Below are 27,364 nucleotides of genomic sequence, written 5' to 3' on the forward strand. Positions count from 1 at the left end.
ATTCTGTTGAAAGACCACACTAATGTCTTCCGGGAAGTGTTGCGTAAAACAATACAGTGACGATGAAATTCATTTTCGCGAAGTAACCTTACTTTCATTATATTCCTTTCTATTATTTAAGGTTTAAGTATTGTAGACCTATAACCAAGTAACGCGTCCAATCGTAGTACATTAGCATTAACAAAAATATCTACTTCAGGTAAGCGTATTGCATCATCTCGCCTGTCCCAATGTTTATGATTAACGTGACAATTGTAATAGATCCGATCTACTTACCTCTTTGATCTATGTTATAATTATGAACGATTTGTTATGCGCGTGCGCACAGAACGTGACCAGAGAAATAAACCTGAGAAATACTGTTATAATAATATTAATATACCTTATTTTAGAAAATTGAAAACGGTGATGTATTTTAACTTTAACTATATTTCGGAATAAATTATACTTTTTTACAGTCTACTAATTAATTGTCTAGATTTAAGGTCAATAAAGAAATTCTAACGTTTATTTTAAATTGAATGGGTATTTTATTATATTTTGCTATATTGTTTGTTCGTAAAGAAGTTCAATATAACAAAATAGACTCTCATCCACTAAAGTAGCGAATTGTTAAAATATAAATGAGATCAATTTCGCTTTATAATCCTATCCTACCATGTGTGCTTTATTAATAAATTCTTTACGTTGCTATTCGAGATTTTTAAGTAAGATCTTAATATGTTGTTGCGTCGTCGTTAATCTTTTCTCGATTTAATATTAATTTTAATCAGGACTTACCGTAACATGAAAAATCATTGAAAATCTTACGAAAAATAATTTTAAATCGACTGCTATATATTCGTGTGATGCTTCTGAAGACGCCTCCTTACGAGATTTGAAGTGGGCAATCCAAATGATTGATCGTTGCTCCAATTCATACAACTTAAAATATCAACAAATAGAAAACAAGTTTCAGACGTCTGAAGTTATTTGGAGATAATTGCTTATGGCGAAACAATAAAATTAAGATCAGAACGCCAAGAGGCGCCCGTTCTGTTTCTGCTTTCGATTTATTTCTTGCATTTTCTCAATTATTGTACCTTACTTGTTCGGATTTATTACGTTTATACGCAGTGTCTCGTCGCTGGAAAGGACTATGAAATGGTTTTTTTTTAATATTCAAATTTAGTTTTAATATTTTTTTGCAATTGCCGAAAGTATAATTTAAAGTAATCAGCAAATAAAGAGATTCATACTACAATGCAAATATAATGCCTCGGTCCTGTTACAAGTAATAATTATACTAATTAATAGCTGACATTGGAACAGTGTAAGTTATTCAAACAACTTTCTTTAGCTGTCATAAAAGAGATTTTTAAAAGTAATTAACGGGACAAGTAACTGTTGTGTGAAAGCCTCCATTATACCGGTGATATTTAAGTTTTCACCGGTGCATATCGTGCGAAAATCTTGTAATCATTGGTTACTTCTATTTGTCATTAATAGATGAAACAAGGAATCAATTAAAGAGATTTGCATCTTACAAGAAGGTATATACTATTTATAAATAAACACATATCAATTCAAGAGCCCTCACGAGAACTCACTCCTTAAGATGTGGGTTTGAACTTTGCATCACTACTGAGCCCAAATGTACATGCAAGTGAAATTAATCATAGTATTTGAATCAGTTCACAGAATCACAGAAATTGACATCGTATCAGGCACAGAAGACGGATAAACTCATTTCCGAAAAAAAAGAGATATAGAAAGCTGAGGCTTGGCCTAGACTTGATTTTTTTAATGCTTATATATTATATATATAACACCAACACAAACATATTTTTCACTTTTGTACTTTAATATATTTTATTTCATAATAAATAATCTAAATTATATATAATAATGTGCATTAGTAACTCTTAAAACTTTCGTCAGGCTATTCTCGAATGATTGAAGCATAAAAACTTATGCAACATCTCGATCTATTAGCTATCAATTGTTCTTATGTACTTACATAATACAAGATACAAATGAGTGCAAGTCAGTCGTGCAGTGAAAACACACCCATAATTCACACAGAAAATTAAGTTTTTATGTACTTTCCAACCGGTACGACTGTGGCAAATGATAAATTACTACTTCGATCTATCCAATAGCTTGATATCATTTCTTTGTTTTTTGAAATCCGTAAGATATAATTAGGTAATACTAACGCTTCAAAGAATCAGCAAAAAAAGCATTTCAATACATTGATTTGTACGAGCAAAACACGTAAACTTTTTACGGTAAGTGACTCGTACTTTAATCTCGTTTCCGTTCACACGAACACCTGCAGCACGCCGGCCGCGGCAGCTGCGAGGGTCGGCGCTGTCACCTTACACCTGTCTTTCTTTTCCCTTGACCTTTATAGCCTCTAGATTTCAAGCTATTCCTATAAGTACTATGGGCGTGAACAAAATTGTAACCAGCGGAAGTAAAGATATTTTCGCTTGTTTATGCAGCAGCTGTATCAGCGTGGTTGCCTTCTGTTGCAGGCTTGACCATAAATTTTCGAAAGTGCTTAATATATTTATTGTCTAACGTACTTATAATGGTGTAAAACGTGCTATGATTTTGACAAGACGAGGTCACATTGGAATTTAGTTTTTACATTTAGTTTAAATAAGTTTTTAGCCGACCCCTTCTTATTGTACCACGTGTTATTTATATATTTATTTAATTTACTGAAATGAACTTCAGAACATAAATTTTCTTAGGTGCCAGTTTTTTTGAAAGAGGAAATATAATAATAACGCCGTCGACAATCACGATCATTCTAATCCCCAGACATAAATAAATGTCGAACAGCTGTTTATCATCATGAAGCACGTCAAGGCCGAAACGAGGTATAGTACATATTTTGAACTGATTGTGGCGTTAATTGTAGTAGGAAAAAATTAACTGACAAAATGCCTGGTAAATGTTAACAAATAAAAGCGAGGTTTTTTCAGGGGGGTAAATAAAAGAGAACATTCCTTGTAAATTATACATTTTCACAATAAGACGGAAACCAATCACTAATTATCTATAATCGACGCTTTCACAATAATTCAGCTATTTCAACGTGGAATGCTTTGAGACGGACGCCAGAAACATTTGTTTGTCGCTCGCATTAACAAGCTTATTTAAAAAACTGTCGCATTTTCATCAAACTTGAGAAACTTCGGTAGACACAATGATATTTTTTTTTTCTAATACAAAAATGCAAACTTAAAGACTTTGAAATATTACTTAACATAAATTTTAAATATTTTAATCGAGATCATAATAATATTAAGCGGTTCTCTAACTCGGATCTAACTCGAGTCGCAGAATGCAGTTTCCAATGATTCGTCAAGGAAAACGTGCAAATAATTTCTAAGGGGAGGTATTAGCAATAAACTGTAATAAAGTTAGCGATAGACGAACATTAGTTGAAATATGATTCGATATGCATTCAAAGAAAAGGCACGATCGCACCGAGTGGCGTTGCGGGACTCGGTTATTGTCCAAATCACGAAGAGAGCTTCAAAGTATACCAAAGCGTGACACACCGTGGGTTACGATTACGTTTAGGTTTGGGCCCATTTTTCAATAATTCAAAACATCGCCCCAGAGTCGCGAATACGAGCATATAGTTTACAAAAATACGCGAACCTGGTTTTGCCTCTTTTAAAATTGTGCAAACGTCGGCGGCCGAACGAAGCGCTAAGAACGATAATTAATCATGAGACACCTTTCGATCTACGGCTATTCCTGAATTATTGAAAGACGTTCTCCACTAAACGTTATATATTATCATTGTGATGATATTTAATCTATTATATACAGTGTTTGACTACGGCTATTCTCTTCGCGCTTCGTCTGCGTCCGCCGGAGCGGCCGAAGACTCCAGGGTGACGAGCGAGCGAGTCGTCGAGGTCCCGCCTCGTCCAGGGATCGGTCAACCCAGCGACAGATTCCTGACGGTCGTCGCGTCGCAGCTCCGCCCGTTCGCCTCCCGCTCGCCCCCGGAGACGCCGGGCTCGACGAGCGAGGCCCGCCTCTCGGCGTTCGGGTCCCGCGTCCGGCGGAGGACGTCCGGGCCGCGGGGCTCGGAGACGCGCCTCTCGCCGCGGTCCCGCGGGACGGGCCGGGGCCGCCGGCGGACGGGCGGCGTCGGCTCGCAACTCGAGTTCGGGAGGTACGTTTGGAAGGAGGGTCTGCTCTGCGCGGCCTCCACGATCGAACCTACGGGAGACGAGGCCGAACATTAGATCGAGTCCGGGACGTGCACTCTTCGGGGGAACTACACCGTTCTAACTCTACTTCGGAACTGAGAGCGTGCCGAGAACTACGTATTCACCTCCTCCTCGAAGCGGCGACTCAATGACCTACAATGAAAGACAGCGTTCAGACGGGTGCACGAGAATAGTTAAACGGAATCGTTTGGAATCGGAAGCCGAGTGCCACGAGAACGGAGCTACGGAGCCTCACCGAGAGTGCGGACGAGCCAGGGCGCCACGACCTGCTTCTGGTTCATCGCAGACTGCATTTCGTTGAGGGCGGAGTTCAGCCGGTGACTGAGTTCCTGCAACGATCGGGAGACGGTTCGAGTAAACTTTGAAAGACAGGAAAGGGAGAGCGGAGGAAAACGACCGGCCGACCTGGTTGCTGCACTGCGCCTGCACGTGCGCCAGCTTGACCTGCGCCAGCTCCAGCTCCAGCTCCCGCACCCGCTGCTTCAGCCGAGCCTCCGTCTCGCTCCAGGTCTTCTCCTCGCCTTCGCCCGCCCGGCGCTCCTCCTCCTCCCTCTGCGCCAGCTTCAGACTGCAGCCAACGCAGTTCTTCGTGCAGTCCTGTAGCGAGATCGAGGATGCGGTATAGAGACCGAAGAGCGAGAAGGGACAGACCGCAGGCGCATCGGGGAGCAAAATACCTGCAGACGACCCAGCTGCCGGTCGAGCCTCTCGCAGATCTCTCGGTAGTCCCGCGCCACGGCCGAATGGTGGCTCGACTCCTTCCGAGCGTCTTCCAACTTATTGCGACTCTGAAATCAGGCAAAGAACTTCGTCGACGTCAAGAAATCTTTGTGGAGACATGATTCACATTCATTCTCTTCAAATTCAATTTTTTCCCAAATGATTATCGAAACCCAGGGGAAGATCGTTCGTCACGCGCCAGCGTCACGATACCTGCGCGAGTTGCCTCTCCAGAGTATCTTTGTCCTGCTGCAGTTGCGCGTTGATCACTTTGAGTCTCTCCAACTCCACGTTGATCTTCTCCTCTTCGGCCGACTCTGAGTAAAATACGTTTTTCATTCTAAAGATTGCTTTACAAACACCGAAAGAACAGATTCCCTGATAAAGAGTACCTTTGATAAACTTCTCGTACTCCAGCTGGTACTTGTGCAGCCTCTTGACCTTGATGCCGCAAGCCAGCTTCACGATCTGCCGAGACGACTCCTCCGCCCGACACTTCTTCGGCAGAGTGACCCTTCGAGAGAGATGGGCAATGGAGGACAATGTGATCACTGGACGAAATTGTGGTTGAATCTTTCAATACAATTTAACAATTTCAAATACCTAAAGTACTTGAGCACCCCTTCGAAGTCGTGCTGCATGAGATCCTTCTTGCAGCGGCTGAGCAGGGCTAGAGACACCTGGAACAGTGTGTCCACGCCCTGCAGCAGGAACACGTCCAGGATGTGGTACACCTGGAAGCAAAGCGTGTGTCGTCATCGTCGCCGAGGCGCTCCGTAGCGTTAGCGACGAGCGGCCACGAATGGGACTCACGAGCGGGAGAGGAAACCTGGCCGTGAACACCGTGAGGAACCACTGGGAGGCGAACATGTGAGGCTCCACTCCCAGCTCTTGAAAGTGGGCGCGAAGATCGGACAGTTGCTCCTGAAATCGGTGCAATTGTTTAGTTTCCATTTCCCTTTTAACACAATTGGGTGATAAAATAACTCACCTCCATTAACCTATCGAGCTGATGCAACCTCATGTACAGAGCTTCGAAGCCGTCTTTGTACAGCTCCCGGAGTCCATACCCGTACATGAGACGAACCAACAGACAAAAGGCCTGCTCCTCCGGCATCTAAACGCATACATAATTACGAGTATTAATCCAAGTTATCTGGAGAGCGATCCCATTCTTCAGAAAGGTACGCTAGGCTCACAAGACACTCACGTGCAGCAGCAACGTCGCGGCCAGGAAGCTCAGTCCCTGGCAGTAGCCCACTTCGTGATCGTAGACCGCGTAGGCCCTGGCCATCCTCAGCAGCGAGTCTTGACCCAGACCGCCCGCCTCGCGGAAGAAGTCGTGCGCGGGGAAGGTTCGCGCTATGTCTCGCTGGATCACCGCTTCGAACGGACAATCCTATCGAGAACGGTCACCTTGCATCACTTCGAGATAGAGGAACCCGTATGCCTACCTCGTCCGCGACGAGAGCCGAAGAGACGCACCTTGCTGATCAGCGTCCTGTAAGTCTCCATCAACTTGTGATTCTGGTCCACGTCCGCCAGACGCAGCCACACCTCTCCCCGAAGGGCCTCGGGAACTCCCGCTCGCACCAAGGGTCCCAGGGCTCGGGGTCGGGGCCCCGCCCAGCTGTAACGCATCACGCTCGACTCACAACCTTCGAGGATCCCACGTAAAGTTTAATTAGGGATTCACGCCTACCTTCTCAAAACTTGCGCCCAATTCTCCAGAACGTCTTCCCCACAGTCCTTGGACACTTCGCCGGTTCCGCTCAGCAAAGGTTCATCGCCGTCTGTGAGCAGGAGTTGTGACCGTTAAACGATTTCGTCGAAATCTCGATTGAGACCGATTGAACTACGAAGACGTTTGCAGATTAAAAATTATTTTAAGATAGAAGATCCTTATCAAAACATGATACACAATATTTTAGAAAAAATCAAGAAAATAAATATCAATTTCACCTTAAAACATAATTTTCATCCATATTTATTACATTTAAATGATTCCGTTGACTCAAACTTTTGCTAGAATATCTCGGCACATCAATTCTATTTAATTAGTTCACGATGATAGCAGAATTTTGTCTTCTAAGGCAGCTCTTAGGAGAGGATATTAGATTTAACATCATTGTGCTCGCTACGACTGTCTTTATAAAAATGTTAATCACAAATTGTTATATACTCTGTTTCTGTTCAAAACAAAGCTATTGCAGACTAATTATAACATTCCTATGAGACACTTTAAAGATTAAATATAAGTTAAACATAAAAGATTTTTTATCGAAGCGATCAGATGCCTAATCGGCATCTAGAACTGGCATCTTTTAAATGTTTTGAACCCAAAGATTTAGATTTTTGTTAATACTATTAAGATATGTATTGTATATTCCAATGATTTCGATTAGAACTATTATTAAATTTACTTAAACAACAAACTATAGCCAAGTATAACTGAATTTGTGTAGCCAAACAAATATTTTTTTTCCTCACAACAAATCCAGTCTCTATGTAGACTATTCTTACCTTTGGCTGCGACAAACGAAACGAGCGAGATTCATCTGCGATAAGATCACGTTTCTTTCGATCACAAAACAAAACAATTCCTTTTTTTCTAACACAACAATATTACTATTAAGGAAGATGTCATGTTCGACCTGAGTCTGCCTCCGAAGGCGAGGGCGGCGCGGGCGCGGCCGAGAGCGGCGACGGTAGAAGACTGGACAGCGAGAGGGGCAGGTTCAGCCTGGACCTGTCCAGCTCCCCGGAGGTCTCCACGCTGGCCACCTCGTACTGCAACTGGCCCAGGGAGTCCACCGACTGCGGGTCGAATCGTACAGCATAAGCGCGAGCTTAAAATGACAGAAACTGTGTAAGAAAAAGATGAAGGCGCACCTCTCTCAGGTTGATGTAGAACTGCTGCACCAGGGGCCTCTTGGAGTAATACCAGAACCTCTCGGAGGGCGGGTACACCTTCACCGGAGTCTCTATGACCAGTCTGCACATATAACAATGCACACGTTTACGTCTCTGGCGACAGAGAATTGAGGAGGATCGGGCGAAAGACCCACCGGAGCGGATCCCTGATTCCGCGGATGACGAGGTCCAGCGCCATCGACATGAAGGAGGGAGCCCCGTCCCCGCCGGCGACGTTGAAAGCCGCGAGGGCCGACTCCCCGGCGTTCCACAGCGCGCACACCGAGCATCCCGAGCCGCCCGCGGCGCCGCTCACCTGCCCATTCACAAATGCCGATGAGTCAGGTCGGCGGCGGGATCGCCGAGGTCGCGTCGACTTCCACCGCTTTTACCATTTCGAGAAGCTGCATGTCCGAATGTTTGACGCTCCGGCCCGGCGCCAGGAGTATTCCGAAGCATCTCTCGATGTAGAGGCCTCCGGTGTACGACAGCTGCAACGTTTTCGTTTCACATGAAGCCGTCTAGAGCTGCCTCACAAAGCAAAACACCGAAGCGGTTACCGTCACGTCTTCGGAGTCCGTCGGCACGTTGTTCGTGACCTGCCTGACGTTAATGGTGACCTGCTTGTCGATGCCTCCTCGCAGCTTGTACCCGAGGCGCTCTTTCGGAACGTGGCTGAACGAGCCCTGCAAAATACCGAAACGACGCGGATCATTTGTCTCCGGATTCGCCTCGTTTTCCTCCGCCGTGAGACTTACCTTGGCGTCTGTCTCCTTGATGTCCACGGAGCACTCGAGCACGTGCATGAGCTGCATGGGCGGGGCGGCCGAGCCCGAGCCCTCGGTCAGAGACCCCGTCATGGAAGGGGCGGCGCTCGAGTCGCCGATCAGAGAAGACGCCATGGAGCGCGGTATCCTTTCGAAGGCTTTGGCGAAACAACCTAAAGAAAGAGAGACGTCGTCTTACGTTCTATTACATCTCTAGAACTCTGCAATTTTCTTTTCCAGACGAATCTTCCGAGTCGCATCGAATTGTAAATAATATTGAGCATAAAATGTGGGCGGATGACTTTAAAATTGATTCATCCGTTTATTCTGGCAACATTCTTCTTCGAGCGCACATTCATTATATTCGGTTAAAAGATTCCGTGACGAAACAAACGAAAATTATTGTATTTCACTAAAATCAAACAATAATGTACAATTTCAACCGATCGCAGGATCGTTCAAAACAAATCCGAACATTTAGATAAGCCGTATCACGGCACAGTTTCGTTTTACATCGAACTGATCAAAACCTCTTCAAAAGTCTCATCACGTTTAAACGTATTTGTTCTTGGTCACCATAAATATAAAATAATAGAAACAGAGACTTCGAGGCTCATATACCACTTTAGTGTATTTTTGAAAATAGCGATCGTGTCGTTTGAAACGTCGAAGTCAACTGACGAAACAGACTCATTGTGATGCAACGAGTGCCGACCGACGCGCGTCACACGATTGCCGACTCTATTGCGTCGAAATTCGGTCGCTTTTTGAAATTGTCGCCTTCGACCGATTCGAAGCTATCGATACCAAAACACGATGCCGGGTCGACGGATCGAATGTCAACGATGAAAATAATTCCACTGAATAAAATACGTATCGACAAATATTTGGAAAGTCTTCACTCACTCGACACCTGGCTGACGGCTTCGGCGATGTGGCACCTGAAGACGTGGCACCTGTAGACGGCCGACTCCTTGGTCTCGCCGTGGGACCAGGTGAAGGCGAAGCACGAGGCGACGGGGGAGCCCGCCGCGCCCCGGGCGTAGAAGGAGATGCGGTTGACCGCGTAGCGGGCCATCACGCCGTTGCTCTCGGCTTGGTAGAGGCTGCGGGAGGTTCGGTGCTGTACTGTTTGCGCATCGAATGACTTGTTCTGCGACGTACGCGACGCGACACTCACACGACGAGTCCCTGAGAGCAGACCGGAACGGATATGGAGACCGCGATCCCGTCTCTGTTCTCGGGCATCGAGCTCAACTCCTTCATGATCCTCTGTATGTCCGTCTCCGACTTGGGGTCCGCGATGTTCTGAGCTCCGAGGTAGCTGACGCCGCAGAACACGGTGCACTCTTGGTCCACGTCCGACACTGGGGACAACGGCACCGTACTGGCGAATGTAGTCTCATCGATATCGCGCTTTTTTTCTAAGTGAATTGTTAGATTACTCTATTACTACAAAAATATGATTACTCTATTAGTACAAGGTACAAAGCCGCAAGCTCAGAGTCCACCGAGACCGTAATTTTACCTTCGTCATCACTCTCCGTGGGTTTGGTGGGGTCCTGTTTTTCCGTGGGAGAAGGAATGCAGGCGTTCCCAGCGCTGCTCCCTTCCATCACTTCGTAGAACTTCGAGCCACCCACGTGTCGGCAAGCATCCTGCAAATTATTTTATAATCATACAGCATTAGCAATATTTATAGAAATATTAATCGTGAGGAGCAAGGAGAAGATGCGTGCGAGAAGTTTATAATCAAATAGAGATTCCGAAAATCGTCTTTTTACAAGCGTCGTTTTATTTGCTTTTCAAGCTTTGAATATTAAAAAATACGCAACAGGCTCATTGCTATTAAAGCAACACTAAACAATGCAAGGATGGAGTGAATCACTCGACCATCAGCCATTATCGCATTAGCTGTGCGTATGATAATATACTCATTTTAAAAGTGACAGAACTTTTTATCACTTGCATATTCTTCTGCTTCATCAAAAAACCGAAACTTTACATCTTATCATGGTTTTGCCATATTAGCGGTCTTCGAACTTATATATCGTGTTAAAGCGTTGCGATCCCGATATCGCTTAAAATGGTTCTCTTTCAACGTTATTTAAACGAAAGAGGGTGCTAATTTACCTTGATTACGACCTTGGCGTACATCGTCAATAAACATTCCTCGCCCAATCGTTAGCACCGCCCAGCACCAATATCACGAGCCACTTGATTTATAACCATTCTGCCACTGAATCATCGCGACTTACCAATTGGCATTGGCTTTATTGGACATTTCAAGCCACTAAACATGTCTTTCTAACGACCGGATAGTTTAAGTAATGAAAAGTAAAACACAATCTTTCTCAATCTTTTCAATATACAGCAAGCATATGAATATAATCGAACAGACGAAAGGAGTGACGTATTGACTCTTGACGACGTTAACAGTTAGGAACCATAAAACACGATAAAAGCGAAACCAAAATAACCACTTTCAACAGATAACACGATACCAAAAACTTATACACAAACATATTCTCTTTCACTTGGGATTTTCCTACTATATTAATAATAACTATTTCACTTGACTTGTCATTGTAAAAGCATGAGGAAACTCTTGATCAAGGATTTTTCACTTAGTATTTTGTTTGGAACGTGGAACTTTATATATTTTTTTTAATTGTCTCGATATATTGTCCTATGGCGACAAGTCTCGCTCGTTCGAATAACGAGCACACAATGGGCAGCCCGAGACAAAACAAGGGAGTTATTCGTTATTAGTTAACATGGAATACCTGAACTACTGACATAACTGAATGTATTTTCCGTTATCGCCACAATTTATGAGGAAAATAGTTATCGGGTGAGTTCCGTTTAAATTATTTTTTTTTTAGATTTTCCTTACTCAAAAACAAGCCGTAGTGCAAAATGAATTACATTTCTCGTCTATTTCAACGATTGGTTAATTTGAAAACTCACAAGCGGTTCGATTACGCATCGTCAATTTAGTTCTGAAACGTCACAAGCCATAGGTTCCCTGTTTTTTAACCTTTAACATTCTAGCAGTACCGTGACACGATAACCTAGTGACCTATTCGACGAGATTCGCGACTCTAGTCTTCTTCAAGAAACTAAATCTACAAAATTCGCTTTCCTATATTTTCATATAATATTACTAAACGCTTCTCTTCTCGTTATCTCTCGTCGATCTATATATTTAACGAAGTATGGACCCGTTTCGATGATGATAACTAGCTTTATAAGTAAGATGCACCGAGATAGAAAAAGAAGGCTGAACGAAAGACATCTTCATATATCTCAAGGATATAACATTCTCTCTGCTTTCTTAAAGACAGATTGTAGATAAGTGATCTTAAATTTATTATGTTTTATTTAGTAAAATATGAATCCAGTATTACGATTATCTTGTGTCCTTGGTCCCGAATTCGTTACTTTTGGAACAATACTTCAAACTATTTTTCTGATTTTCACTACAAAACTCTTTGAACACAGAATAATTGAAAAAGTAATTCTGAAATTGTACAGGTGGTTCTCGCTAATGATTTTAGCGTTTTTATAGCCTTACAAATGTTATTCTAAATTGGTTAGTTTTATTTTACCTTGCCCAGTTATTGCTAATTACGCACGCAGATAGAACATATTTCAGACTAGAAAATATTACAAACATTGAAACACAGTGAATATTAATATTTTCGTAGATGCAGAGTTATTCTTGAAATTTAAAAATGTACCAAAGTAAATTAATTCCAACAACAATATTTGACAAAATTAAATTTATAAAGATTAACTGCAAACCTGATCTTTAGTAGAAGTGTGTGCTGATGGTCCATTCAAATCAGCCATTTTGCTTTCACTATCACTCTCTACTTCGTATATCACTGTATACAAGTCGAGCCCCTCGGGAACGTTTGATTCAATATTGGCTTCTGGTCTTATAGTTAATTCTTGATTAATCAACTGACTGCAACTAACTCTTAGAGATCCTTGTAATGACTCTGAAATTGCCTGTAAACATTTATTTCACAATTATTTTTACTGGATAGAACAGTCATCTAATAAAAGTTGTTAGAAAATTTATAAAGGTAAATATGCACAATACTTGTCCTTTTCTTTACATACCCTAATAAACAAATGTAAAGTACATAAAGAGGAGATGAACAGTGCTAGCAATCATATGCAAATATAGATATATAGTTTTTGTGAGAAAATAAATAAATATTATTATTATTATAGATGAAAAATTTGCCAAAGATCAATGCCAAGAAGAATCATGCTAATCCTGAAGTATACTTAAATATTTTTTTAAAAACTTCTCTCTTCTATTTTAAATATTTTTTATAACTATTAATTTGATTCATTGAATCATCTTTCTAATTTATAAATTTATAAGCTCCATAAAATTTATGAAGATACCAAAATCTAATTTGGTTTCAGCTTCTTCTAAGTACTATTATAGATTTATATAGTGTTAACAATTAAACCTAAGGCAATTCAAAGGAGGCTTAGACAAAATACGGGTTGAATTACTTAATTACTGGGTGAAATTACTTAGGTATATAATAGTATACAATAATATGCATTATAAAAATGATATAAAATAAATTAACTTTACATCAATAATATATAAATAAAAATAATAAAAAAACACTTGATACCTAGCTAATAGGTAATAATAAATACTGTGTACAAAATATGACATTAGTTGTCTTTCAAATGATTAGACTTAATAATTAGTAAATATTATTAGCGTTTAAAATATATTGATCACAAATTTTTCAGAACATTTATAAAATATGCAAGAACTTACGTCGCTCAATATGTCCTCCAAATCACAACAAACATTACTCGTTAAGACAGGTGTTGGACTAGGTGTTCGCGATCGATCGGAGAAGAAGTCAATTTCTACCGGGTCCAAAACCTCATTAGTGCGACTACTAAACTCCATTACTATTTGCTAAAAACATCAATTTACACACTAAGTTAAATTACACAAAAAGTCTAATACTTCTGCATAACAGCAATATACTTTATTAAATAAATCGAAGGCACTCATTTAAAATTTAATGGTCTTACCCATGAATAAAATTAAGTTCCCTTGAGAGAACAGAACATTGTTTACTTAATTTATACAACCAAAAATAAAATGTATTTGGTAATTTACATTTATCAGTTTTGGAAAACTAATGCGGCTCTGCAGCTTATGGTATTTATCATAGCATAGCATTTTAAATTTTTGCATAGAGTATAATGGTATAGGGTATAGAAACAATATTCTTAGATATAAACTATAAAGTATTAAATGAATCTAAGATAAAGTGAACTGGATTGGGTCTGTAATTTATATCATAAATTATAAAACATATTTTGCTTTTTGCACCAGTATTATTAAATCGTAAATTTCAAGAAGTTAATCACAAAATCTCAGCTACAATTGACAGATCTCGACTCTAAAATCGTATTTTTTTTATTTTAAGCGATGCGATTTTAAAAGCCCTCGCTCAAAGAATTAAATAGCTATCGCATATATATAACGATACGGTGAGAATAATGCTGCCGCTGTTAAAAGTACACTGCCACAGGGACCAAAGTCCAAACTTTTTAAAATTGTTGTAATTTTTATCAATGTTTAATCATTATTATTACTATGTAGTTTCAAGGTTGACAGTTGACAACTTGAAACTTGTTGTCATCTGTCAAATTTATCATATAAATATTGTTTCTTGTTTCGACTTTCCGTTGCAATTTGAAAATTTAAAAATATTTTGATTTTTTAACAAATATACATTTTGAAAGATAGTTTTGCCTTGGAATTTCAATACAATTCAATTTCAATCCATAGTTATATTAGTTATTATCAAGAATGGAAAATTGTTTAGAAGAAAGTGATATACAGATGCCCGTGTCTCCACCGCGTCGTCGTAGATCTACATTTTTTGTTAGACGGGAATCTTTAGGTAAAATATTTTTCCTTTAAGTTATCTTGAATAATGATATGGATATGTAACTGGTGTTTTTATATAATCAAAATAATATATCAAGCTGATTCACTCCTTGCCCTACGAAAATAGTGTAAATGTTAATAATTTTAATTTATTAAAACACTTTCTAGGGCCAGCTCTTCATGCAGAGAATATGCTGGAAAGCACCAATGAAGATGAGAGGAAAGCACATAATGAAGCTGTCACAAAGTGTGTTTCATAATAATAATAAATGTACAGTAGCCTAATGGTTAATTTATGCCTCATCATTTTAATGACAGGAGACATGTTTCTTCTAACATAATATGATCACCTGTTTTACTAATTAAAATATATATATATCTATCAATTCTGTACACTTTTATTAATGTGTTGTGTTCAGTATGCAGGAAACTAAAATTGTTCTATTAGTTTTTACCCAAGTTTAAATAATTAAATTCTAACACTTAAATATAATTAAAAAATAAATAATTTAAGGGACACTAAATGTTTATATCCTAGAAATATTTTTTTTAGGTATTATAATGCTTTATTGCATGAAAAGTCATTGTGGAAAGAAGAATTAATAAGAAGACGTGATGTTTACCAAGAACTTCGCTTGTAAGTTTTTCCATATAGCTCTAATATTAAGAATATATGAGTGAAAAGTTTCTCGATCAATTTAAATTAAATTAAAAAAGATTAATATTTCATATCTTGTAATAGGTTCAGAAGACAATGGTAACTAAGATGATATAAGCCAAAAATGAAAAGGTTTTCTATAATATTTAATATAATAAATACACAACACTTTCATGTTTAATTTATTTTTGTTCATGTACAATTCTTTTCCAGACAATGCAAGATTGCTCAGAAAAGACCTAATTCCTTGGAAAGCCAAACTTATTCAGTTCTTAATGCGGAAGATATTGAATTTCTGAACAGAAAAATTAATTTGTCACAACTTGTCGAAAGGCAACAGGGTCTGCACAAATCTGTAAAAATTGCTCAAGCATTTTATCGAAGAGCAACTGAACTCGAAAACGTAATTCTTACAAATGTTGAATCTAAAATAGATAAAATTCATGATTATATATTTGAAAACAGTACTATGGATTTTATGGAAAATTAAACTAATCATATAATAGAGTTTTTGCATAAATTTAATTCTAATAGAAAGTTTAAAAACAATTATTTAAGAACTGTATTATTATAGTTATGCACATGATTAAAGTCTTAAAATGTTTTATTCTTAATAAAAATACATCTTTGTAATCGGAGATTTACTCAATGTGTTTACCCTGGAATTTGGTTCCAAGCCAGTGGAAACTACAATATGATTTTTTTATTTTTATTTATATAGTTGAAATTATTCAATAAGCTAAATCATTTAAAGCATTTGGCTATAAACAAATTTCACCTACCACTTGGTTTTTATTGACAGTTGATAACAATCTCATTCAATGGACACATTCACAACTCAGAAAATACAATTTATGGCAGTACAGTTTCTGTGTGGCAGTATGTTTAAGGATATAAATTCTGTGATCTAAGACCCTGGAACCCCCATTTTAATACAAAGATGGAATTCAAAAATACACCTACTATTTAACTTAAATACTCTTGGTAAATCATATAAAAGCTAAGTGTTCCGTGTTGAGAGAAAGATATCAATGATTTTGCAAAATTAGTATTGTAATTAAACTTTTAAATCATACATAATATACACATTTTTAATGATTTATCAACTTATAATATTGATAGCTTTAAGATAAAATATGTTGACAAAACCATAAATGTGGTTGTTGTTAGTCAGCCCTAACACTTGATTTTTTCAATACAAAGTCACTACTATGACAGTGTAGTGTGTACATATATAATTAACAAAGAGAATTTGGTTACCCCTATAACTATATAGATAATACATAATGTTAGATCTGTAAGTGAAACAAATATAAAAAACCTGCAAACAATGAAAGTTAGACTACTGCAGGAAAATGAGTTTGAAATTTAAAGTAATAGCTATTTAATACATTTCCATCTGTATTTTTTTTACTTTGGGTCTGTTTCGACTTTCGTTTATATTCCGAATTAATTTAATAATAAATTCAGTCAACACTTGTATAAAGGAACTTTGAAATAGGCAGAATATGTGCTATATTCAACTTTTTAATTGTTTTGTGTGGAAACTTCTTCTTGTATGAAGTTTCTTCTCTTTGGTGTTTTTATATTCTCGTCGACACGGACTATTTCTGAGATCTAATATGGTGTTTACTTTATCGACGATTCTTCGTGCCGTGTCGTGATCGCACTCAAATTCGTGTTTCTTATAAATTGCTGTGGCTTGGAAAGCACTGGAGTTACCTATAATAAAAAAATAAAACAGCTTTAAAATATGTAGTGAACATTTTAATTTACAACAATTTTAGAGATTTTTTTAAAAGATTAATTGAAAGAATTGATGTACCTGCTGTGTATGAGTCGTTGAAGGCAGTATCATGACTAGGTGAGTAGACAATCCGGAATGATGTCTTATTGCTCTTTGCTTCTAGTATTTGACACCATGCCACTGAGTTCATGCTGTGCAGAAAGTATTTTGGCCTCGACTATAAAAAAAAACATCCAATATAAAGATATAAATAGAAAGAAGCAATAATATAAGTAGGGGAATGCAACCTCTCTATCTCTAATTCATTTGAGACCTCAGACAGTTTTTGAAAACCAAAGAAAGTTATTTTCAGATTTACTTCTTTCTACCTATCCTCGATTGTTAGGAAGGATTTTGAACATAACTTCTTACGAAGCTTAGAGTATCCAGAGTGATGTCTGATATGCGGCATATTATGTGAGTCACTGCTGATAAACAATGATTGGTAGTATGTGTAAGCTATTATAAGCGAAGTTTAGCTTTTTACCACAAATATTAATATGGATTCATCTCTTTTATGGGTGAGCCTGAGAAACACCTGAAAGACTTTTAGCTAAAAGCTAAGCTTAAACTAACTTATTTGTCTTTATGGCAGCAGTACGTTAATAAGAAACATTGACAGATGCCATTTATCTTAGCTTTCTGGTGTTTGTCTCAGTATCAGCCGTCGAGGAGTTTGAAACCGAATCTGACGAATATAAGCGTTAAATTATATTTTTAATTTCTTGACGTGCGATATATTTGCTAGTCAAATGGAAATTTTCGTCGCCATTCAAGTGTTCCAAGTAATATTTTTAATTACAGGGACTTTAAAACGGAAAATATAACAGCGCTGCGGTTGCAAAAATATTCGACGCTATGATATACATATATAATTGAAGAGATTCAATTTTTTAAAATTCTGCCATATTACTACTAAGTATTTGAATCTCGTTATTACTACGAGATCTCGTCGTTTTACGCTTCGGGATTAATCTCGCTAAATGAGACGAGATGTCGCGAGATCCCGATTCGTGTGATTGTATTCCCTAAAGTTTTAGTTGACTTACCCAAAATGCATGTTTTTGTGTTACTAGTGGGACAACTTCAATCTGATCCAGTGTTATACAGAGTTGGACTGGAGTGCTGGCCCGCACTTTGTGCAATAACTGTACCCTGTACAGCTTATCTTGTGGTGCGTCCGTCAAGGGTGGACCCGATTGGAAGCCTAAACCCTTACCTAAGTTAACAAAAAGAGACATGGAATTAATGAGGTAATTGTTTTAGCAATACATTACTTATATTTATGTCTATAAAAATTGTCACAGTATGTTTTCCATAAATACATATCAAATATACCTTCAGTAACAGAATGCATGGCTTTCATAATTTCTGATGTGTCACTGCCGCCCGTGTGCTGCTTGGTGGAGTTTATATTACTCTGTCCAGAATCAGGGGCTTTTGGGAAACAAAACACACTGTGGCCCATATCAATATCTGGAATTGGTGTAGTCACTTGAATAATTTTCTCCTTTTGTTTTGTATCTATGAGCCCAAGACAGGTAAAGCCAAACTTTGAACACGGTTCATTGTTGTCTAAGCAGGGGAATGCCCAGTCAACTTCACCATCGTCCTCTGCTATACAAAGTCCATAATCATGTACTGAGCCAAGTGTAATATCAGGATGTTCTATACTGAAAAATAAACGAAGATTAGATTAGATTCAAATTACTCAATAGCAATTGTAATAAAATGTCAATATACAACTAACTACTCTTTAACAAAAATAATTTTGATCTGCCAATTCACAGATTAAGGTCATTGTATTTCCTATTTTTTTGTAATGCTTTGTATTAAATATAATGTAATAATAAATCCATAAAATCCAGCTTCCTTGTCTTCTTTCATTTAGTCAAATTTATGACAGGCTGGGTTAGAGTTGCATTTTCTTTTAACTGCACAACTGATTAAGTAAAGGCATTTTTAACTTAAATATAACAAAAGATTACCTGTACTTATAGCAAGTGAAGCCTATCAAATCTTTGATCTTGGCACTGGCAATAACACAAACAATGACTGGATAATTTTGATGTTTTTCTGGGACAGTTGTCATGAAAATTTTAAATACTTTAGTAGGCAACCCAAGTTGTGCTGTGCCATCAAACTTTGCATACTCCAAATATTGACGATGTGGCAAATCAGGACACTTCTCTAATTGCTCTGTAAGTAAAGACTTCTGTTTTTGTGGCCTTTTAACTTCAACTTTTTTGAATGCTTCAGCTTTTTGGTCTTCAGTTAATTGAGGATATGGTTCTTCCCATTTTACCACTTTTATTTTCGCTGCCTTTTTTAAAGCTAATTCTTTTTTGTCTAGCCATTGCGCTGTGTTTGATCTTTGTCTGTAATAAAATTGTATCATATAATATAAAAATTTTCCAAAACACCTTTTCATTTGACTCCCTAATAAAGCTTTTTGACACAGTCGTTATAAGAATGTGTTATGTGTATAACCTGTGTCCTCCAAACTCTTCATGACGGAACCAACTGCCATACATGGGATCCTCATCGCTGTCTTCCATATCAGGGTATGGATCAAACAGTGTCGCGATATCTCTCTCATCATCCTCAGCGAAACTCTCTCTACCCATACTTGTGCTCGGCCTATTTACTACTCTGTTTTTCATACGCTTTTTCTCTTCAATTGCTTTGGTTTGGAATATTTTTGAAAAGTCTTCACCAGCCATTACAATTTCGCACAAACCGGTATCGTCTGTTGCAATGAATGCATCTCTTATATTTTTTAGAAGCCAAGCTTTGTTATCATAGGTCGCCATAACTTATAATTGTAAAACTCGTATATTATTTGAATCTATTTTGTAGTTTGTGCTCATAAACAAAAATTATTAGGACGGAACAAAATATGTCAAAGCCGTCATGCATCAAGCTTGAAGCTCGGCCTTTAGAACATAAATCGTAATGCTGATTGCTGTGGCCTCCCGCCTCACTCCTCAGGCCTGTGCTGTGAATTGTGATTTTATGACTTGTGATCGTGCGAAAATGTTGCCAGCATCGATTAATTCGAGCTCCCTCAAATTCTGATACGTATCGATCAACAGCAAGAACAAAAATACATTTTTATTATTACCAAAATGGCAGAATGCAACACAGAATTTTATGTTTTATCGTGTGATATTTTACTCGAAAAAAATGTTGTTTTTTCTCCAATTTTTCAACGTATAAAAAAGCATTTACACAGTTTTGAAAAAAATTGTAAGAACAAACAGACATACACTGGTTCTACAAAGTGGTGATACGTGGCAAAAACTGCCTTTAAAAATGTTCAGTTGTGGAATAGCGGACGTCGAGGTGATACGGGTGCAAGTATAGTATGGTATAAGTCAAACCAATTCTTCAGCACTCCCCAAGTTAGAGAGAATTTATGAAAAAAACTTGAGAGGTGTCAAGGGACACCCGGCTGGAACGAAGTTCCTTTCGATTAATTAGTGAAGGCATTGTAATAATTTTTTTAAGTTTTAATTTTTTTTATTATTAACAAAATATATAATGTTATTAAAACTTAATCAGTAGTAGGCTTTAGTAATAAATGGCTTGTGGCAATTGAAGTAGGAAACATATGTTTAGGATTCTATTTTGGTATGGTAGTTTTATACTTTGTTGTTATACTACCATTCCAAGTACTGACCTCGCCCGAAGTTGCTTAACTCGGTGATCGGTTGAGAACCGGTGAATTACAACAACTATAGCAAAAAGTGTCGTGACAACATTTCGTAAGAATTTGTTCTGTCTAGCCTCTTCTCACAACGCGCGATAAGGAACTTCGTTCCAATTACCTAGCTAGTACATAAATTATTTATGATTTATTTATTTTTCATAACATATTTTTATATCTTAAGAGTCCGATGTATATCAATATTCTTTATACAAAATACTAATATACTTCATGTTCTTTAATGTTAATAACATAAATAAAAATTAAACAGTATTAAAATCATTAACTCAATTTCCTCAGTATTGCTAACAACAAATTTAGTTCCCTATTTTTCATGATATTCCGGCAGAACTTATAGTACGAGTACAATACACTGTAATGCTGAATACCGATTACCGACTAGTCTTTACACTTTATTGGTTACCATAGTAACTGACGCTTGTCAATTGTCCGATTGCGAATTGCGATTGGAATAAGTTGTTAAACCAATAAATAATAATTGTAATACAATATAAATACGAATAAATTAATGTATAAATACTCACTGCTTCTATTTTCTGAATAAAGATTATTGCATATTAACTAAAGCGATAAAATTTGTAATTTTAGGTTATATTTCGCATGAATTAACAATAATCACAGGAAATAAATAAAACAAAAAATATTTATCCTTGTAAGTATAAAGCAATTTTTTATTAGGGGTAACTAAAGGCCAAAATACTAACTATACTTATTTCTTTGCCAAAACAAAACTATAATTAGTTACGTCTAGTATGAGATTGTACAAAATGGGAATATAAACCAAAATATAATAAGCTATTTTCTAAGCAATGCTGAAGTTTCCCAAGGATAACATGCATCTTCTTAAATCTTGTACACAATCATAATAGGATTTATAAGGTGGCGCAAGGGTTGAATCATAGAGCTTTAATACTTCTATTAATTTCTTTATAGCCTCTCCATATTTTCCTTCTTCCATAGCAGCTCGACCAAGTCTGTACATTACCTCTGTGTCCTGAAAATATATTAAGAAACTTGTATTTGATAAAGTAGGACAATAGATTATAATTAGAAATGTATTTTTCAGATATTATGTGTAATATGTGACAAATTTGCTTCCGATGGCAGATGAGGAAGGTGAGTTACTATAAATAACTACTTGCTGGTAAAACAAAAGTAACATGATCATTATTATCATTATAAATTAGGTGTTTTTTTACTTTCTTGCATAACTCCCAGAAGAAGACCAACTCATGAAAAGAACTGAAAAGAAGACCAAGTCATGCATTTTGAAATCTTACTATTTATTTTATTTATAATTTATTTATTAATGTTTGATAATTTATTTATAAATGGTAGGTACCAATAATTTTTCTGATTACAGTAGAGGAAGAGGCAGAGGTAATAGAGGCAGGAGGAGCAGAAAGTGAAACTCCTCTTACTCCTGTAGTGACAGAGAAGCCTCTTGCCCCACCTAAATATGAAGTGCGACCTAGTCTCGGAGAAAAGTAAGAAAAGCCTTTAGTAATACTAAATGGGTGGTGTTTTATTTTAAGGATTTTGTCTTTCTTAAACCTGTCTTTATCAGGATGCTTTAAATACTCCTTGTAGTATGACCAAGGTAAATAATTCAAAATAACATTTAACAATTATGTAAATATGTAGCTAGTAGTCATAGTCATATTTTGTGTTTATGTATATTTACCAAAAAAAAAATCAAGTCTAAATTGATGTTTATTGTTACAAGGTGTATTCAATGCATGTTAATATTTATAAAAAGTATTGTATGTATATAAATACATAATAATTAACAGACTTCATCCAGGATCTACTATCACTTGTACATAATAGATTTCAGGCCCAAAATGTGCGAGAAATTATTGTATCGACAATGCAAGAGCAGCTGAGTGGGCGACAATACCGCTCCGACCAAGCGCCGCGATGGGCTAAAGTTATCGCCAACGCTGTTCGGCAACGCGTTCAAGAGCTGGACATGAAACGGTAATCAAATCCAAAGGTTCATAACACGGAGCACATAAGAATCAAATTCATTTTCTTTCTTTACATACCAATTGTTATATATCCTAAGACCGTGAGCAAATATGAAATGTTTGTAGGTACAAAGTAATAGTCCAAACAACAATACTGGAACTAAAAGGGGCCGGAGTAAAGTCTGGACAGCGATGTATATGGGATCCCGAGACTGACGACTATGCAGATGATTTGTATAAAAATGATACAATATTCTGCTACACTATTGTGTACGGGATATATTTATATTAACAATTTGCGGATTCTGCTCTCTAGGTGATCACCACTTGATGATGATGCCTTCGATCAGAACATTAAAGTGACAAATCTTGAAGATCTCAGGGGAAAATGAACATTTCATCTCTAATACTCGATTTGCCGACTGAAAATTAAAAGGTCTTTGCACCTAATTAACTGAAACTTAACATTTAACAAGAATAGTTTGATGGTATTATTGTTTAATTTAATTCATTATTTAATGTACACGACGGTTGAAAATAAAATCTTAACTTATAAAAACTTGTATTAATATTATATTAAGGCAACATTTTTTCGTGATTAAGCCGTCAGCAGAAGTGAAATATCGATAAAGCAAACACTGATGGGTATTGTGTGGTTAATAATGTTATATCGCGGAAATTGTGTATATTTGCTATTATTGAATTGAATAATTATCACATACAGAATAAGTATATTTTATAAATTGCTAATTGCCACGAACTAAAACAGATATTTGCCTTAAATTATCAAATAGGTCGTAATTTGTTGTAATGCGGACATAGGATCGCTTACAATTTAGCGACTTATTTGTATGTAAATATAGTCCTGTTGCTAGAACATCGTCGATTTTCGTCATAGAGTAAAAAACCACAAGTGGACATATTGCTTTCCTAATTTCCATTTAAAATACTATATCAAAGGGAAACGAATTACCTGCAGAGCCTTCAATCCCTTCAAGATGTTAGTGAATTGTTGACATAGTCCACATTTAACCATGAACTCTGTGCAATCGTGGGTCACTGGTAATACATTGGGACAAGGTTGACCTGAATCGCATCTATAAAGATCGCAAAAGAATGATGTTAAGATAAACTCCGTAATATTAGTTTTTATCAAATTGACACATTAGTGATTAGACCATTACCTAAATCTCATATAAGTTTCATTCATTTGGTCGTAGCGAGGCCAATTCTGCTGACAAGGCTCGCAGGTACAATCAAACCAATACTGGTCTTTCAGAATAGCCTGCCTCTCCTCTTTGGATGTCACGGTGAATATCGGTCCATAGTTCTCTGCAACTTCTTCTCCCTTCTTTATATTTTTAACAGAGCGCACGATAATGTAGGGCCCTGAAAAGTATCTGGAAAGGCAATAAAAAACTATATTCTTCAAACATTTTGATTTGTAAAAAGAAATAGATATAAAATATGATAAACTTCCAATTATTTATATCTATTTAATAAGTTTATATTAAGTTTTTTTTACCTGACAACACTAGGATCACACGAATGGTTAAATAACGCGAGAGAAGGAAACACAGCGCCTGCCACGAAAACTGAATCGCCATTATGTTTGATAACATTTTGCTCCAGGCGGGGCTTAGAACACTGTAATTCAAATACTTCATGAGCGTTAAACTGGAGAACTTGGATATTCTTTAGAATAAGACCTCCAAACAGTTCAACGTCGTCGCGATATCTTTCAGCAACGCCCATTGTTTTTATTTCATCCATATCTATAAGTGTTTCCCTAGGTTTGGTATCGAAATATCCACTTAGTTCAAGGAGCTTTACCAGAAATACTGCCATATGACTCCTATGCAGCAAGTCTTGTTTAGTTCTTTTATCTTCATGTGATACTAAATTATAAATATTTCTATAATCATTTGTATTGTATGGACCAGTGGGTTTTTCATCCAAATATTTGCTTAATTCTTTGAAGTGCTGTTTAGAGTTCTGAGTAATCATTCGCAAAGCTATGTGGCAGGTGATAGAGCAACCCGATTTCCATATTAAGGGCAGGATAGGGCACTCGTAAGCGTGGTATGAAGTCAGCGCCACATCTTGGCAATGGTCGCTACAGAATATTACGTTGGGGCATGTGGGACAGCTAAGAGGTATTGGGCATCTGCAAGTAGAAAAATCTCTTAGATTTAATTGTTTAATAAAAGAATACCTAAGTTTGTCCAATAAGGCTTATTATATAAGTATATAAACTATAGTTTATATATATATATGTATTTCAAATATAAACGTATACCTACTTAGCAAAACAGTTTTGACAGTGCGTTGCAGCGTATTCTGCTAACAAAACACCGCTGTGTGGCTTCTCAATGAGCAGTGTTTCTCCAACTTGAATATCCCTCGAGGCTGATGCATATCTTCCTTTTGTATCATCTTGGTCTATTTGAATAGCTTCAGATGCAGCGGGATACTTTATATTATGTTTTCCAGGCAGTTTGGGCTTGGGCACAACTTTGTTTCTGGGTTTGGGGTCTTTTGGATTGCCAGCGAGGACGAGGCCTTTGTTAAGAACCTCTAACATTAATTTTGCATCCGTTAGTAATTTTTGCTTCTTTTCTTGGTTTAGGTTTTTTGCGTCGTCGAGAGATGAGATAGTATCCCTAAAAAACATATTTTTTAGATTACGATATTAAAATAACTAATGTCGACGTCTTATTACTATCTAGTTTAGCTAAATGAGGTCATTACATATTAGATAGCGGTGAAACGGTGACGAAAAGTAAATAATCAGAGAGAAAGGCTTAGAATTAAAACACACTGAAAAGCTTTGACAGCATCTTGATTCCTCTTGAGTACCAGAAGGCATCTGGCTCTTCTCTCATAAACCTTGTAACGCAAGTGGCGAGGATATCCCAAAGCGAGACAGCGCCGGATGTCCGCTAGAGATTCCTCGTGCTGCTCCAAGTGATTGAGCGCAGCGGAGCGGTTTGCCAATACAATAGCTAGTTCTTCAGCTGAAACAATTTGTAACAAGAATGGTTTAAAAGCGTACGGGCAATACGCAATGATGTTTAAAGTTAAAACTACGAGTCAAGAATTTTATTTTGGTTGAAATGAAAACTTACTTTCTTTCTTTGGCATGTGGATCAAACTCAAACTGTATAGTTGCATAGCTTTCACCCAGTCACCTCTTTGCACTTCCATGTTTCCCTGATCCTTGAAAAGGCGTGCTTTCTCCAGACGCTTATTGACAGGAAACTCACCCCCACTTTCACATTTTTCTACTTCCGGTGTGAGGTCGTAGGATTTTATTAGAGGTAGGCCACTTAAATATGCTATACGCTTTGAATTTGTTTCTAAATTAGCAAAATTTTTTTTCGTCACATCATCTAAAGAACTATTGACGTGTTCATAAAAATGCTTAAAAAACCCGACTACATCAGCCATTGTTTTAAGAGAACCAGCAAATTTGACAATAGTTTTGCGAAGCGCAGGAGTTTAGGTTAAACACAGCGTGTTAGTGAAAGCCGGTGTAATGTGGCGATCTATTTTTATTTTTGGCTCCAACTCTGGTGTCTTGATTCGAAACATCTAAACATTCATGCGTACAGATTACAGCATCGATTGTATTTATCTAATAATAACGCATTTGTTAATACAAAATGAACCAAATGTAGTCGATACTAATTGTGTCCCAAAATGCAGTTCAATAAAATAATGCTAATTTGGGCGGTGGGCGATTGCTTTGTATTTTACTTTTTTGTGAAACTTAAGGAGATAAAAGAATGTTGTAAACATCTACGTAACTAAGAGATAAGCGATCAATATTTATGTATAACATTTTTTTAAATTAAATGGTTATTTGCAATTACATATTGATATAAAATGTTTTATTACAATTGCCAGTATAGTAGATAGGTATACGATACATAAAGCAATTCAGTTTTTTATTTTAGTACATAATAGAAACACACACAAACGGAAATGTGTCCGTGCATGTTGATTGGCTCAGGAGAAGCTTGTCTCGAAGATTTTTAAACTTGTTGAAGGTCATGTTCAGTCATCCGTACTTATTTCACGTAAAAACTTAAACGCATTGTAACCTGGGTAGGTTTATATTTTTTATCAAAAGTAATCATGTTGCATCAATTCATTTGGTTAGAATTAGTTACCTACTTTTGTTGAATAAAACTAAAAAAAAATCGAAATTTTGCCGGGAAACACGGTAACGTAGTTAATCTGTAAAAACAGTATAAATAGAAACTTCAAATAACTTAAAATTAACATAATGATATGTGATACATGACATCTATTAAGCTACCAGTATACAATTTGTCTCTTAATAACTTTGTTATATAACTCATGATTAAAAGTCACTTACGCTGTTTTCTAAGGAAAATATATACGAATGAGGTATGTATTATAAAACACAACTTGAATATTGTCGGTGATTGATTTTCGTTTCATTGATTATCCTAATTTTATATTCAGCCGACTGCGCTGTGGCATTGGAAGTCGGGTCTCGGGAAGCGGTGGAGTCTTCCTCTCGCTAATTATTATTTTCCTCGTCATTATTTAAGAATGTTATATTCATTAAACATTGTATTATAAGGCGACAGT

At 37.2% G+C, this 27,364-nt stretch overlaps 5 protein-coding genes across 10 annotated transcripts; 2 read left to right on the top strand and 3 right to left on the bottom strand.

The window, feature by feature from the left end:
* Window positions 1-2,996: 2,996 nt before the first annotated feature.
* LOC110999166 (rab GTPase-activating protein 1-like) lies at window positions 2,997-13,866 on the bottom strand. Of its 5 annotated transcripts, XM_022268093.2 has the most exons (25): window positions 13,730-13,866; window positions 13,464-13,610; window positions 12,452-12,661; window positions 10,173-10,302; window positions 9,825-10,068; window positions 9,551-9,750; window positions 8,636-8,817; window positions 8,438-8,563; window positions 8,270-8,368; window positions 8,033-8,193; window positions 7,857-7,959; window positions 7,619-7,781; window positions 6,667-6,757; window positions 6,450-6,594; window positions 6,175-6,363; window positions 5,956-6,081; window positions 5,778-5,888; window positions 5,568-5,698; window positions 5,357-5,478; window positions 5,178-5,281; window positions 4,922-5,032; window positions 4,650-4,841; window positions 4,480-4,573; window positions 4,349-4,376; window positions 4,093-4,233 (listed from the first exon to the last, which is right to left on the bottom strand). In XM_022268093.2, the coding sequence occupies exons 2-24, from the start codon at window positions 13,599-13,601 to the stop codon at window positions 4,369-4,371; spliced, it is 3,180 nt and encodes a 1,059-aa protein (XP_022123785.2). In that variant the 5' UTR covers window positions 13,602-13,610; window positions 13,730-13,866; the 3' UTR covers window positions 4,093-4,233; window positions 4,349-4,368. The 5 variants fall into 5 exon arrangements, with proteins under 5 accessions (XP_022123784.2, XP_022123783.2, XP_022123786.2 ...); XM_022268092.2 differs by lacking the exon at window positions 4,349-4,376 and having other exon boundaries at window positions 2,997-4,233; window positions 9,825-10,011; XM_022268091.2 differs by lacking the exon at window positions 4,349-4,376 and having other exon boundaries at window positions 2,997-4,233.
* A 530-nt stretch (window positions 13,867-14,396) lies between these two features.
* Window positions 14,397-15,810, top strand: LOC110999168. The gene is made up of 4 exons (XM_022268098.2): window positions 14,397-14,610; window positions 14,766-14,844; window positions 15,151-15,234; window positions 15,469-15,810. The coding sequence occupies exons 1-4, from the start codon at window positions 14,517-14,519 to the stop codon at window positions 15,743-15,745; spliced, it is 534 nt and encodes a 177-aa protein (XP_022123790.1). The 5' UTR covers window positions 14,397-14,516; the 3' UTR covers window positions 15,746-15,810.
* A 751-nt stretch (window positions 15,811-16,561) lies between these two features.
* Window positions 16,562-20,055, bottom strand: LOC110999167 (stress-activated map kinase-interacting protein 1). Its single transcript, XM_022268097.2, has 6 exons — window positions 19,532-20,055; window positions 19,030-19,419; window positions 18,380-18,714; window positions 18,091-18,260; window positions 17,081-17,219; window positions 16,562-16,977 (listed from the first exon to the last, which is right to left on the bottom strand). Exons 1-6 carry the CDS (start codon window positions 19,852-19,854, stop codon window positions 16,775-16,777), a joined length of 1,560 nt encoding a protein of 519 aa, XP_022123789.2. The 5' UTR covers window positions 19,855-20,055; the 3' UTR covers window positions 16,562-16,774.
* Window positions 20,056-20,789: 734 nt separating this feature from the next.
* Window positions 20,790-23,291, top strand: LOC110999163 (dynein light chain Tctex-type protein 2B). 2 transcript variants are annotated; one of them, XM_022268089.2, is made up of 5 exons: window positions 20,790-20,808; window positions 21,838-21,887; window positions 22,135-22,258; window positions 22,602-22,751; window positions 22,868-23,291. In XM_022268089.2, exons 2-5 carry the CDS (start codon window positions 21,872-21,874, stop codon window positions 23,031-23,033), a joined length of 456 nt encoding a protein of 151 aa, XP_022123781.2. In that variant the 5' UTR covers window positions 20,790-20,808; window positions 21,838-21,871; the 3' UTR covers window positions 23,034-23,291. The 2 variants fall into 2 exon arrangements, with proteins under 2 accessions (XP_022123781.2, XP_022123780.2); XM_022268088.2 differs by lacking the exon at window positions 20,790-20,808 and adding an exon at window positions 21,161-21,423.
* LOC110999162 (SET and MYND domain-containing protein 4) lies at window positions 21,415-26,277 on the bottom strand. Its single transcript, XM_045634374.1, has 7 exons — window positions 25,870-26,277; window positions 25,563-25,758; window positions 25,045-25,404; window positions 24,267-24,908; window positions 23,926-24,141; window positions 23,715-23,838; window positions 21,415-21,765 (listed from the first exon to the last, which is right to left on the bottom strand). Exons 1-7 carry the CDS (start codon window positions 26,189-26,191, stop codon window positions 21,574-21,576), a joined length of 2,052 nt encoding a protein of 683 aa, XP_045490330.1. The 5' UTR covers window positions 26,192-26,277; the 3' UTR covers window positions 21,415-21,573.
* Between the last annotated feature and the right edge of the window lie 1,087 nt (window positions 26,278-27,364).

This window comes from Pieris rapae, chromosome 2 (genome assembly GCF_905147795.1).
Source record: "Pieris rapae chromosome 2, ilPieRapa1.1, whole genome shotgun sequence".
NCBI lineage: Eukaryota > Metazoa > Arthropoda > Insecta > Lepidoptera > Pieridae > Pieris > Pieris rapae.